At 56.5% G+C, this 13,430-nt stretch overlaps 1 protein-coding gene across 1 annotated transcript in view; it reads left to right on the plus strand.

The window, feature by feature from the left end:
• The first annotated feature begins 7,921 nt into the window (after positions 1-7,921).
• TBKBP1 (TBK1 binding protein 1) overlaps positions 7,922-13,430 on the plus strand; it is a 17,570-nt gene continuing 12,061 nt past the window's right edge. Inside the window, exons 1-7 of the mRNA XM_045570831.1 lie at positions 7,922-8,065; positions 9,751-10,010; positions 10,418-10,543; positions 10,760-10,864; positions 12,239-12,419; positions 13,021-13,193; positions 13,394-13,430. The exon at positions 13,394-13,430 is cut by the window's right edge and continues 25 nt beyond it. Coding sequence (XP_045426787.1) covers positions 9,786-10,010; positions 10,418-10,543; positions 10,760-10,864; positions 12,239-12,419; positions 13,021-13,193; positions 13,394-13,430 — 847 coding nt within the window. The 5' untranslated portion in view covers positions 7,922-8,065; positions 9,751-9,785. The remainder of the gene's footprint in view (positions 8,066-9,750; positions 10,011-10,417; positions 10,544-10,759; positions 10,865-12,238; positions 12,420-13,020; positions 13,194-13,393) is intronic.

Here is a 13,430-nt window from a genome sequence, read left to right on the forward strand (position 1 = left end):
GAAACTGCTGAAGATTGGCCTCATGCATATTTTCCAGGTTAGTGATCTGGGCTGCTAAAAGGCTCGTCACAAAGGTTGGCTTTTTACTTAGGCTGCAACATGTATTTAATTTCTACTTCCACTTTTGCCCCAGAAACTTGTGGAGAGAAGAACATTAACTTGGGATTTAGAAACTGGGTCCTTCACCCTGCTGCTTAGGAGCTTAGTGGCACCTGCAGGCCATTTTGTGGAAATACTCACTTGATTAGTTTACGTCAGGCAAATAAAATGAGGGCTAACTTTACTTCTACCTTAGCTTCCATATAGCCATTTACCTTTTCTAGATGCACACATTTGTCAAATTTTGATCATGCCTACTCTCAACTGTTTATAAATTCTATACCTGTACTACTGTACCCATATGTTGTATAATCATAACAAAAATAGAATTAAAGACCAGTTAATCAAAAAGTAAATATAAACAAAAGTTCTAATGTTTTTATGTCCAATTTTGAGATTACTCTGTTACAGAGGTAACTTGTAATTCTAATCAGACTGCATTAAATCCTGAGTGATGGTAATTAACCAAGGACATTTCTCCAGTAAAGGAGTACTTAAAAGGAAAAACTATATCAATTGATTATCAAATGGCAGGGAGAGATTCCTTTCCCTGCTAAATGTGATTTTTCCTTTTCACCATTTCTCCAATAACCCCCCATTCCCATATACCTGCTTCCCAGCAAACACTCAAAAAGAACACAGAATAAGGTTACAGTTCCACCAGGCTTATAGTACTAGTAAACAGTGAGATTTTGTTAGTTCCATTATAGCTTTTTAAATTTATTTTAGGGAGAGAGAGAAACCTTGGTTGCCTCCCATATGCGCCCTGACCAGGGATCAAACCCACAACCTCTGTGCATGCCCTGACCAGGAATCAAACTGGTGACTGTTGTGTGGGATGATGAACACACCAGTCAAGGCTGTTCTATTGTATCTTAACTAGAGGCCTGGTGCACGAAATTCATGCATGGGTGGGGAGGGGAGGGGTCTCTCTCAGCCTGGCCTGCACCTTCTTTCGTCCCTCCGGGACCCCTTGCTCCTTAACGCTCGCCTGCTTGCTGCTCCTTATCGCTGTCTCTGAGGGGCTGCCACCACCACCACTGCTGCACTCATCAGCTGTGAGCCTGGCTCTGGCCCTGTGAGAGCACACTGACCACCAGTCCTGCATTGAGCATCTGCCTCCCGGTGGTCAGTGTGCATCATAGTGACTGGTCTTTCTGGTCTTTCCACCATAATGGTCTCTCAGGCTTTTAGTATATATTTAGATTCTCGGCAACTTGAACAGTCACTATTCCTGTTTACTACTGAAGTGAACAGGAGGGGCAGAAAGATTGAAACCAAACCAAGGTCACATGGAGCTTGAATTCAAACACAAGTCTTGATATTTGTTTTTTGGGTTTTTTTTTGTTTGTTTTTTTAAATCAATCTTTATTGTTCATATTATTACACAGGTTCCTCGTTTCTTCCCCCCTCCACCAGGTTCCCACCCCACCCTCTGCCCCCTCATCCTCATTCATTGGTGCACAGTTTATGTTCAGTCTCTTCCTCCCTCCCTTTCCCCGATAGTAAATCCCTTTTCAGATAGCAAATCTGTTACTTAGCATTTTCTCATATCAATAATACCTCCACATGCCCAATGATACACTTCACACAAAAGACATTTCCAAATAGGACAACCAGCCTCATCCAGGCCCCACCCAAGGCACTCACAGATCAACACCCCAGCACTATACTAACTCAACACATCCAGATATAAGCCTTCATCACTTGATTCAGCAGACCCTCAAGTTCCCGCAAAAGTTTCCAACCGTGTCTGAGAGGCAGCCGTGGGGCAGGGGCAGGTGAGGAGCGAGCTGTTTTGGGCCAGGCTGCTCCGGGCCTGGCCTCTGTTGCTCTGGTTCGTTCCACAACCAGCTGCTCCGTGTCTGGTCACTGCCGCTCCCAACCCAGTTGCTCTGGACTTGGCTGTTGCTGCTACAGGCCTGGCCACACCCACAAGTCTTGATATTTGGCTCTGTTGACTAATGAGTTTGCTGACCACTGCCTTAGACTGATGCTACCAGCATCTTAGCAATATAAATACTAGGGCCCATGTACGTATTGATAATATGCATCTATTTCCTTACTAGGACTATTTAAAATAGGGGTGTCGAACTCAATCAGAGAAGGGGCCAAAATCTAAAATCCAGCCTAAATCGCGGGCCGAATGGTTTACTGAACAGTCATAAACTGTCATTGTGATGGAAACGCAGCGGAGTGCAGTGATGACAGCGCGGTGCGGGCCACATTGCAAGGCCTGGCGGGACGGATTTGGCCCGCGGGCCTTGTGTTTGACACATGTGATTTAAAAGTATATTTTAAATTTGTTGCTTACTGATTTTTTGCCAGTTTTCCCAACTATAATGTAAGCTACCTAATGCAGTGACCTTGGCTGTCTTATTTATTGCCATATCTTCAGACTGGAGCGGCACCTGAGGTATAGTAGACCTTCAATAAATATTTGCTGAACTAATGGCATGTCAGTACAGGGAGATTCTGGAATGGCTTCAGCCTTTGAAGGGCAGAGCATCCAGGAACTCGGGAACAGCAGGGCCTCAGAAGACTTGGGCCCTTACTCTCCCGTTTCTCATTTGCTGGGTGTCTTCAGGCTCGTCTGTTAACCTTGGGTTAACCGGAAGGCTGGGAACAGGATTAGTCAATAGTTAAATCATTATATGGTGTCCTTTTTTTTGCAGGTGTCAGGCTAGTAATAAGCCTCATAGGCCGATAGTAATAAAAGTGATCCCCACTATAACAAAGGCAACATTCTCGTCCCGTTTCACAGATAAGGAAACAAGCCCAGAGAGGCTAAGACCCTTGCCCAGAATCACGTGGGCTAGCAAGCAGGGCTGATTTCACAGGCTCTGCTTTCCCACTGGGCTGTTGCATAGCCACGTGGTAGGAGCAGCAGAAGGGTCTCTGCTCCCAAAGTTTAGTTTGTGGTGAAGCAGAGAGAGCCCTGGATGAAGTTTTGTGATTAAACAGCAAAGCCATTTTGTCTTGATTCTATTATGAGGTCCACTGTCAACCGTTGGCAACTGTCGGACTCTCCATTCGGGGTCGAATGAAATCCACTTTCTTCGTCATTGGGGTCTGAACCACCTTCTGCACTTCTGCTGCTTTCCCTCTGAGCTGGAAGCTCTTGGGAACCAGGGCTGGGGATGGGATACATGTTGGATGGAGCTGCTGAGTAAGCTCTCCGTCTGCATTACCCAGTGCTGTCAGCTGACCCTGGGCAGCCTATGTGGGCAGGAGGCCTCCCATGACTGAGCTGTTCTCTCCCCAGGTGCCCGCAGGCCCCACGTCCCTGAGCTGAGCTTTCCTCGGTGTGAAACGTACCTTCTTTTCTGAAAGGAAAGCACATCTCCGCTTTGGCACCCTGCCTGGGCTCTGGACACCGAGGGGCAGCCTGTCACCATCCTGAAGGAGAGAGGAATGAGAAATGGCTCTGTATGAGTAAGCTCTCCTTAGCAATAAGCAGTGCCTGCTGTTTTCTGAGCTCTGCCCTTCAAAACATGGTACAGTTTTAGTAGTATGACCTTGGGGAAATTCAACTTTTCTAGTCCTCCGTTTCCTCATCTATAAAACAGGAATCCCAATGAAAGAAAATGCACATGAAGCCCTGAATGTTTTGGCTCAGTGGATAGAGCGTCGGTCTGCGGACTGAAAGGTCCCAGGTTGGATTCCAGTCAAGGGCGTGTACCTTGGTTGCGGGCACATCCCTGGTGGGGGGTGTGCAGGAGGCAGCAGATAGATGTTTCTCATCCGTGTTTCTGACTCTCTACCCCTCTCCCTCTCTGTAAAAAAATCAACAAAATATATTTTTAAAAATGCACATGAAGTTCTTAGCACAGGGCCTCACACATGAATTAATTGATTGAGAACTACTGAGTATGTGCCAGGCACTGTAAAAGGCACTAGGAAATGAAGCAAATAAAATCTCCATCCTATGAAGTCCACATTCTAATGGACAATACCTCATAAGTATTCAAAACTGTAATGTAATAATTATATATATATATATATATATATATATATATATATATTTTAATTCTGTTTGGGAGATAGCAGAAAGGGATGTGGTTGTGGAGAACACGAAGCACAAAGAGTTATTAAAACAATTTCCAGGCAAACCTGGCTAATTTGATAGCGGGAGTACGCTGCCTCCAAAGGAATCTGGGGATTTGGTGAAGAAGTTAAGGTCTTTCTGCTGCACAGCCTCTGGTTTGATGGAAGACCAGCAGCTGCAGTTGCAGTCCCAGAATGGTTCTGCGTCGAACCCCAATTTCTAAGGTCTAAAACCGGAGGACGAAGGTGGCACCCGGGTCCTGTATTGTCACATGTGTCTAATCCATGTTCCTGCCTGCCTGGTTCTATTTGAGTCATTTCCACTCCATCTCTTTGCCGGCTGCTAACAAGCTCCATCTCCTCCTACTCTCTTCAGGCAAGAGTGGGACCAGAAAGACAGTCTTTCTCCAGAGCAAGAGTCCTGGAGCGGGAGATAGTCCCTCCCCAGGGGCTCCCCGGGAGAGACACGCAGGGGTGACTCAGGCCCTGCTTCGGGGTTGTCTCTCCTACCAGTTCCTGGTGGAGGCGGGTCCTCTCTTACTGTGCCTCTGAACGCCTTCTAGAAATGTCTACAACTCTCGCCTGACCAGCTGTCTGCTGCATTCCCTTCTCCCCTCCCACCTTAGCTCCTGCCTCACTTCCCCTTGACCATGGCCCTGGGTTTTCCCATTTCTGCCTCCATCGTGATGAGCCCTGATAATATTATGGTACTTACAAGGAATTTAGACCAGGCTCCCCGCTTTTCCAGGTGAGGAAACCGGTCGAGAGGGGAAGTAACTAATCCGGAGTCACGCCGCTTCATTCATTTATTCACTCAACCCAGAGCACTCCTTCCCCTTTAAGATTTAGCTTAAATGTCACCGCATCAGAGAAACCTGCTTTGACTACTTTATCTAAAGCAGATCCCCCTCCCTCCAATTCTTCTCTTATTAATCTTTTCGATCTCACTCCTCTACTGGAATATAAGCTCCATGAGGGCAAAAAGGACATGTTTGTCCTTCAGAGGCATGCTCCTCACTGTATTCTCAGCATCCAGCCTATTAATAAGTGGTTCAAGAAATCTTTGCTGCCGAAACCGGTTTGGCTCAATGGATAGAGCGTCGGCTTGGGGACTGAAAGTTCCCGGGTTCGATTCTGGTCAAGGGCATGTACCTTGGTTGCGGGCATATCCCCAGTAGCGGGTGTGCAAGAGGCAGCAGATCGATGACTCTCTCTCATCGATGTTTCTAACTATCTCTCTCCCTTCCTCTCTGTACAAAATCAATAAAATATATTTTTAAAAAAATCTTTGCTGAACTGCCCAGCCAGTGTGGCTCAGTGGTTTAGTGTCAACCCATGAACCAGGAGGTCACAGTTTGATTCTGTTCAGGGCTCATGCCCAGGTTTTGGGCTCCATCCCAGTGGAAGGGTTTGCAATCAATGATTCTCTCTCATCCCTGATGTTTCTCTCTCTCTCTCTCTCTCTCTCTGAAATCAGTTTTTAAAAATATTTTTTTTCTGATTTTTTACAGAGGGGAAGGGAGAGGGATAGAAAGTTAGAAACATCGATGAGAGAGAAACACCCATTAGCTGCCTCCTGCACATCCCTTACCGGGGATGTGCCCACAACCAAGGTACATGCCCTTGACCGGAATCGAACGTGGAACCCGTCAGTCCCCAGGCCGATGCTCCATCCACTGAGCCAAACCGGTCAGGGCTCTCTGAAATCACTAACAAAATAAATGTTGGCTGAATTAATGAATGTACAGTGAGCAGGTAGCCTCAAAGCACGTGGGGATATGAAAATAGATGGACCCTGCTTTCAGAACTGCCCTGTTTAGCCACAGAACCGGAACATTCGGAATGTGACGGTATCGGGTCCAGATTGGAGATCCAGCTTGGGGATGGGGACAGGGTACTTCAGGGGCACCTAAAACAGTCTTAATCTGCCCAGCCAGATTGGGCATCGACCTATGAATCACGGTTCAATTCTCGGGCAGCGCATATGCCTGCCTGGGTCGCAGTCTCAGTCCCTAGTGAGGGGCGTGTGGGAGGCAGCCAATCAATGAGTCTCTCATTATTGATGTTTCTATGTCTCTTCCTCTCTGAAATCAATAAAAATACATTTTAAAATAATAATAAAACAGGCTCAATCTCTCTAGGGCTTTTGTTACCAACTGCTTAGAAGCCAGGATAAACCATTTGGCTGGGACTCGGGCCTGTGTCCTGAGCAGTCCAGTAGCATCAAGGCTGTCAACTCAGCCACTAGAGAGTGTGCTCCCCTTCTGGTGAGGGCGGGCCTGGCCGGCAGTTCCCCAAGTCCAGCTGGTAGCCAAGCCCACGTTCATGACAGCCCCACCCCTTCCAGCCTCGCTTCCAGTCTTTCACCTGGTCTGCTTCAGCACAGAGCCTGGGCAGCACTGAGGAGGGTGACACCTGCCTAGCCTTCAGGATTAGCCGGGTGACAGATGTCCCAGCTGGTAGCCTTCATACCCAGAGGGCAGATGGGTTGTCCCACGTGGCCCAGAGCAAGCTAGTGGCCCAGAGAGAAGCGGCTGGCCTGCCTTCTTGTTCAGGAACCCCGGGGAGAAAGAGGAGAAGGAGGAGGAGGAGGAGGGGGAGGGGGAGGAGGGAGGAAAGCAGTGAGAATCCCTTTTTTTGAAGAGAAGGAGTCCAAGCCGCTGCTGGCTCTCCTGGGAGAAGCTCACCCCTCAGTCCAATCTTCTCCCTACAGTGGGGCAAGATGGCAGTTGCTGCTGCTGTTTCTCAAAGCTCACAGCACGCAAGAAATCTTTTCTTTCCTCCTCTTCACCCCAGATTCACCCTCCACCCCACCGGTCAGGAGCCAGAAAGGCAGACTCAGGCCCCGGCCCCGGCCGCCTGAACCCTCCTCCCAGCTAAATGCTGGGCCTACCCAGAGCCCCTGCCCGCCGCCTGTACCAGGGTCCGCCAGCTCCCTCCATCATTCCCTACCTGCAGCCCAGCCGACCTTGAGCGTCACGGGTTAGTTTTAGCTCTCACCCCCATGGTCACAGGGGGATCATCTCCAACTTGGTTCAGAAAGGCTAAGTAACTGTCCAAGGTCACACAGGGGGGAAGTGGCAAAAACAATCAAACAAAACCCCCAAACTTGCCTCTCCTGCTCAGGAGTTTGGCAAGAGCTGAGATAATCTTTGTGGGAAGGGTAACATCTGTTTATTTCGCTGCCTGTGGATGCTTCTGTGCGTTGGGGAAGGGGACTGTGCATGTGTGAGTATGTGTGAGTGTGTGTGTATGTGTGTGAGTGTGGGGACGGCGGGGGGGGGGGAAGGGGGGGTGATATGTTCTTTCCTAAATGGACCTTTGACCTCCTTAGTTCACTCTGTCTTCCGCAGAAGTTCCTGCTTTAACTCTCCTCTCCCCGCCTGGACTGTGTGTGTGTCTTACAGAGCAGAGCCCCATAGCAATGCGGAGCAGGTGCAATGTTTTCCTTCTCCAAAGAGCAAAGACACCCCCCCGCCCCCTCCAAATAGCCTCACTTTCCCCCAAACGGTGCAGCAAAATCAAAGCAGCCCCTGGCCCCGGCACAGCCCGCGATGCCCCCGCTCTGCGTTGGAGGCGGCGGGCGGCGGGCGGGGGGCCGGGCGCGCGGCCAGGCGGGCCGCACCGGGGGGCCGGCCGCCCCTCTCGCCACGTGGCGGCGGCGGCGGGGTCCGGGGGGCCTTCCCAGCTGGAGGACGCGGAGCAGCCGGAGAGGAGGAGGCGGCGGCGGCGGCGGCGGAGGAGGAGCGGGGCGGGCGGGAGGGAGGGGGGCTGGGGGAGGGCTGGGGGTGGGGAGGGACCCGGCGGCGGCGACAGGGCGCGAGCGAGCGCGGTGCCAGGGGGTGGGGGCACCGGTGCCCGTCTGGGGAGGGCGCCGGCGGCGGGGGCCGCTGCGATCGCAAGCAGGAGCCGCGAGGCCGTGAGTCCCGGCGGAGCGGGCGGGGAGGGGAGGGGAGGGGAGCGCCGGGCCGCTCGCGGGGGGCGCGGGGGCCGGGAGGGGGCGGAGGCCGGCGCTCGGCCCCGGATGGCGGGTGGGGGGGAAGGACCCGCGCCGCCGCCCGCAGGCTCCCTGGCCCGGCTCCCCGCTCCCCAGGCCGCGCCGCCTCCCGCGCCCCTGCCTGGCCCGGGGCCGGCGCGGGCCCTCCGCGCGGGGAGGGGGCTCGCGGCCGGGCCGCAGAGGGAGGGCGCCGGCCGCCCCGCGGAGCCGCAGGGGGTGAAAGGGCGGCTCTTAAAGGGGCCGCAGAGGGCCCGGCCGAGGAGCACCCCCTCCCCATCCGCCCTTCGCGGGGCCGCCGGGGCCGGCGGAGGGGAGGCGGCGGGGAAGGGAGCGGTCGGGCGGCCCGGGGCCTGCGCCCGGGCTGGGGCGGGTGGCCGCGATGGCGGGCCGGGGTCGGGGTGCGGGTGTGGAGCGCGCCGGCCGGCGGGGTTGGCGGCGGGTGGGGGGGGGACGGGCCTGGAAGGAAGGGGTTAAAGGTGGGGCGCACACACTCCGGACTCGGGCCCGGGCGCACGCGTGTCCCTGGCACGGAACCGGGGGGCGGCGCGGGGCGGGTCCCGCTGCGGGGCCTGGGGGGCCGCGAACCCCGCCGTCTGCACTCGCACCCGGCAGCCCTCTCCCGCGCGCGCACACACACACACACACACACACACACACGCACACACACAAGCACACACGCGCTCCGGCGCGCGCGCCTCGGACATTCCCATGGTGCCTCACGTGACCCAGGCGTGCCCACCCTCACACACGCTCACGCACGCGTGCAGGCACACACGCGCGCACACGCGCTCACACACACACACACGCACGGCCGCTTCCCGGCTCCAGCCCGACCCCCGCCCGCAGCCCCGCCACGCGCTCCGGAGTGAGCACACCTACACCCATTCACAGACACCGTCCCCCGCACGCCGGCGGCAGACACATTCATAAACACGCGCACCCCTCGCCTCGCCTCCTCCCAGCCTGAGTCATCCCGGCCCCCTCCCCGGCTCCCATTCCGCCGCCTGCGCGCCCACAGGGCGGGCGTGGGGTCCTGTCACCTGGGCCAGCCCGGCCCGGTGCGCCCCGCCGGCTCCCAGGCCTTCCCGCGGCCCGGGTCAGGGGTGAGGAGGGCCTGGAGCGCTGCCACGGTCGGGCCGGCGGAGAGGGGGGAGGCACTTCCTTTTCCTGAACTCCGGGATCCTGCAGGAGGAAGCCGGGGAGCTGGGCGGGGGCCGCAGAGGAAGTGCTGGCCGTGCTGGGCTGGCCCTCCCAGGAGCACGGAGCCTTCTTAGAGCGGAGCCAGGGGTGCCAGGGCCCGGGATGAGGAACTTGGCAGAGAGGTATTTGGGGAAAGGAGGCCTGGGGTGGAGAAGGGGCCAGGAAGGCAGGTCTCTGCAGTTCCCTGGGTTCCAAAAGGAGCCCATCCCTGCCTAGACCGGCCTAGGTGTCCCAACTGGCCACCTCCCCCTGGCTTCCCACCCCCAGGTCTTCACCTGGGCCCAGCCGGGCTGTGGGAGATGGGGGTGGGGGGGCAGGACCAGGCTGCCTCTCAGGCCAAGACTAGGGGCGTCAGGGGACAAGCGTCCGGCCACCCCTCCACCATGTCTCGTCTCCTGCTTCCCCAGGAGGCCCGAGGGGTGCTGCAGCCCAGGCCCTCGCCATGGAGTCCATGTTTGAGGATGACATCAGTATCCTGACCCAGGAAGCCCTGGGCCCGGGTGAGGTGTGGCTGGACGCTCCCGGTGACCCGTCGCTGGGGGGAGACATGTGCTCCGCCTCCCACTTCGCCCTCATCACGGCCTACGGCGACATCAAGGAGCGTCTGGGGGGCCTGGAGCGGGAGAACGCCACCCTTCGGCACCGCCTCAAAGTTTATGAGATCAAGGTCAGAACTCGGAGACGATGGGGGTCCGGCTGTTTGTGAGTGGGGTGGGGGCTGCTAATGGCAGGAATTGGGGATCAGCAGAGATTCCAGGGATCCAAAAGGGAGGGCAGGATACAGACTCGTGAAACTTGAGAGTCCCCCCTGCGAGGTGTGGCTGCTTTGGGTGGGAATGCTGAGAGCCCAGAGCCGATCAGGAAGCGATGAGGAGGGATGCGCTTCGGAGGGGCGGGTCTGGGATCTGAAGGTCCGGGGAGTGGGGGCGCTCTCAGGCCCACGGGCATTGGGATGTGCAGATCCCGCTGGAGAAGGTGCTCGGGGGCAGGCCATGGGGCAGGGGCACAGTGAGCCTGCAGCCTGGGCAGGGAGCCAGGCACCAGCTCTCCTGAGGGCCTGCCCACCGCCCACAGTACCCGCCGCTGATCAACAACTTCGGAGAGGAGCACGGCTTCTCCCTGTATGAGATCAAGGATGGCTCTCTGCTGGAGGTGGAGAAGGTCAGCCTGCAGCAGCGGCTCAACCAGTTCCAGCGTGAGGTGAGCCCCTTGCAGGCTTCTGTGCTTTCCCTAAGCTCGCCCCAGTCCGTTTCAGACCCCTCCTCCCCCCCACACACACACCGCCGGCCTCTGGCCTGTCCCCTGGAGCAGGGATGGCCAGGATGCTCCTTCGGGCTGGTCACAGGGAACTGCTCAGCCCCTGAGTCAGTGAGGGGCCTGACTGGCGTGCACCCCAACCCCCTGGGCCCCCTCCAGTTGCAGAAGAACAAGGAGCAGGAAGAGCAGCTCGGGGAGATGATCCAGGCTTACGAGAAGCTCTGTGTGGAGAAGAACGACCTGGAGACAGAGCTTGGGGAGATGGTGAGGCCCAGGGAGCCGGGGTGGGAGAGGGTGACCCGGGTGTGTGTCAGCCATCACCCTGTGAGTGTGCTCGGGGTGTGTACCCCTCTGCGACCCTGTGTGTGTGTCTGTGCATGCCGTGTGTCTTGTCCGTTGTGAGTGTGCGCATACCCACCATGCAGTGTCAGGGGAGGGGGGAGACTGTGTGAGTGACCCCGTAGAACATGGTGGCTCTGCGTGTATGTTTGAGTCTCCTGCTGGGCCTCCCCTAGGCCCACAGCACGGCTCCTGGGAGGCTTTGTCAGTGAGGGCAGCGGGGACCAGAAGTGCCTGCGGCTGCTGGAACAGGTCTTGGCACATGTGTGATTCTGGGTCAGGATATGGCCGTGTGTGTGTGAGCAAGTGGGCAGGGGTCAGAATCAGGAGGCATGGTTTCTGTCCGCTCCTAGCTGCCACCTGGGTCACGTCACTGAGCCTGCATTCCTCCTCTGGAGAGCGGGCAGATAGCTTCACTGAGCTGTGGTGGGCCTGAGCGTGAGGATGCCTGGCTTTCATAATCAGAGCGCTCACTCGGCACCTGCTATGTGCCAGGCACCACGCTTATCTCTTTATTTATTTATTTGTTTCACTGTTTTTTTTTTACAGAGGAAGAGAGATGGATAGAGAGTTAGGAACATCGATGAGAGAGAATCATCCATCAGCTGCCTCTTTCACACCTCCTACTGGGGATGTGCCCACAACCAAGGTACAGGCCCTTGACCAGAATCGAACCCGGGACCTTTCAGTCTGCAGGCTGATGCTCTATCCACTGAGCTAAACCGGTTTTGGCCACTCTTAACTCTTTAGATTAGGGGTGTCGAACTCAATCAGAGAAGGGGCCAAAATCTAAAATCCAGCCTAAATCGCGGGCCGAATGGTTTACTGAACAGTCATAAACTGTCATTGTGATGGAAACGCAGCGGAGTGCAGTGATGACAGCGCGGTGCGGGCCACATCGCAAGGCCTGGCGGGACGGATTTGGCCCGCGGGCCGTGTGTTTGACACATGTGCTTTAGATAGTTACTCGTTTTCGTCCTCATCACAAACCCAAGAGGCAGGTGTGGTTGCCGCTAACTCACAGAGGAGGTCGATGAAGCCGGAGTGCTTGTCACACATGCGAATGGAAGTCACCGCGCTCCTGTCTGGACAGGGGCGGGGGCTTCCTGTGATGTCCCTGTGTCAGTAACAGGGAAGGGGCAGTAGCCAGAGACATCCGCTCTGCAGGTGCTGGGATGGAGCCCTCGAACTCATGGTCTCTTGGAGGGTGGAGTGACCTGGGGCCTGCTCGATTTGGGGTGATGGCTGTTCAGACATGGCAATTGGGGGGCTCCCGGGGCCCCCCTGTTCCCCACGCAGCGGGCCCTGGTGGAGACCCACCTGCGGCAGATCTGTGGTTTGGAGCAGCAGCTGCAGCAGCAGCGAGGCCTGCAGGACACGGCGTTCTCCAGCCTGAGCCCCCCGCCGGCCCCCGCCCCGCCCTGTGCGGACCTGGACCTGCACTACCTGACTCTGAGAGGGGGCTCTGGCTTGAGTCACGGTGAGATCCCAGCTCCCCCTAAATCTCCCTACACCAAACTCCCCAAGCCAAACCCCATGTCAACGCCTTTGGGCACCTCCTGCTTCTCAGGTAGTCAACACCCCGTGATAACATAACGCTTTACATTTCCCCCACAATCACCCCACCTCACCACCTGTTCCCTCACCCCATCCACTGTTTCCCCCAATTTCTGCCATCTAGGTCCCTCTCCCGCCACCCTGGCTACCCCCGTGCAATTCTCATAGGTGCCAGCAGAGGGCACCCCAAACCAGAGTCCCCTGCCTGGTTTAGGTTGTGATTAGGAGAGGTCCTGAGGATGCTCAGAGACTTGAGTCTGGCCGGGGAGAGGGGAGGGTGGGGGGTGGGATCCTTCAGGGGGCCATCTTATTTCCCCTGGCCCCCAGGAAGGTTAGAAACAGCAGCTCAGCCCCTCCTGGCACTCTGTCCTTAATCTCTCCTTCTGGCTGTCTGCCCTCTCGCTGTCTCTCTCGGATCCCTCCTGCTGCAGGCCTCCCCTCTCTCTCTTTGTGTTGCTCTGGGAGTCAGTGGAGGTGCCCAGCTGCTGGACTCCGCCTGACAGTGTCCTCTCCCCCGCCAGCAGGCTGGCCGGGCCCCGCGCCGAGCGTGAGCGAGCTGGAGCGGCGGCGCCTGGAGGAGGCCCTGGAGGCCGCCCAGGGAGAGGCGCGGGGGGCTCAGCTCCGGGAGGAGCAGCTCCAGGCCCAGTGCGAGCGGCTGCAGGAGGAGCTGAAGCAGCTGCAGGAGACCCGGGCCCAGGTGAGGGACGCAGGGGCAGTGGGCACCGGCCTGGGCCCTGGCTCTGACGCCTCCCCAGCTCCGTGGAGGTCTGGAGGCTGCAGGAAACAGCACTTAGCGGTGAAGAGGTCTCTGCTGGGTGCAGGCGGGCCCGGAACGGCAGAGGAGGGGCGTCCAGACCAGATGAGGTTGGCGTCAGACCTCTCCGTCTTCTCCCGTAGGACCTGGCCTCCAACCAGTCGGAGCGGGACATGGCGT

Source organism: Pipistrellus kuhlii, unplaced genomic scaffold (assembly GCF_014108245.1).
Source record: "Pipistrellus kuhlii isolate mPipKuh1 unplaced genomic scaffold, mPipKuh1.p scaffold_m20_p_37, whole genome shotgun sequence".
Taxonomy (NCBI): Eukaryota; Metazoa; Chordata; class Mammalia; order Chiroptera; family Vespertilionidae; genus Pipistrellus; species Pipistrellus kuhlii.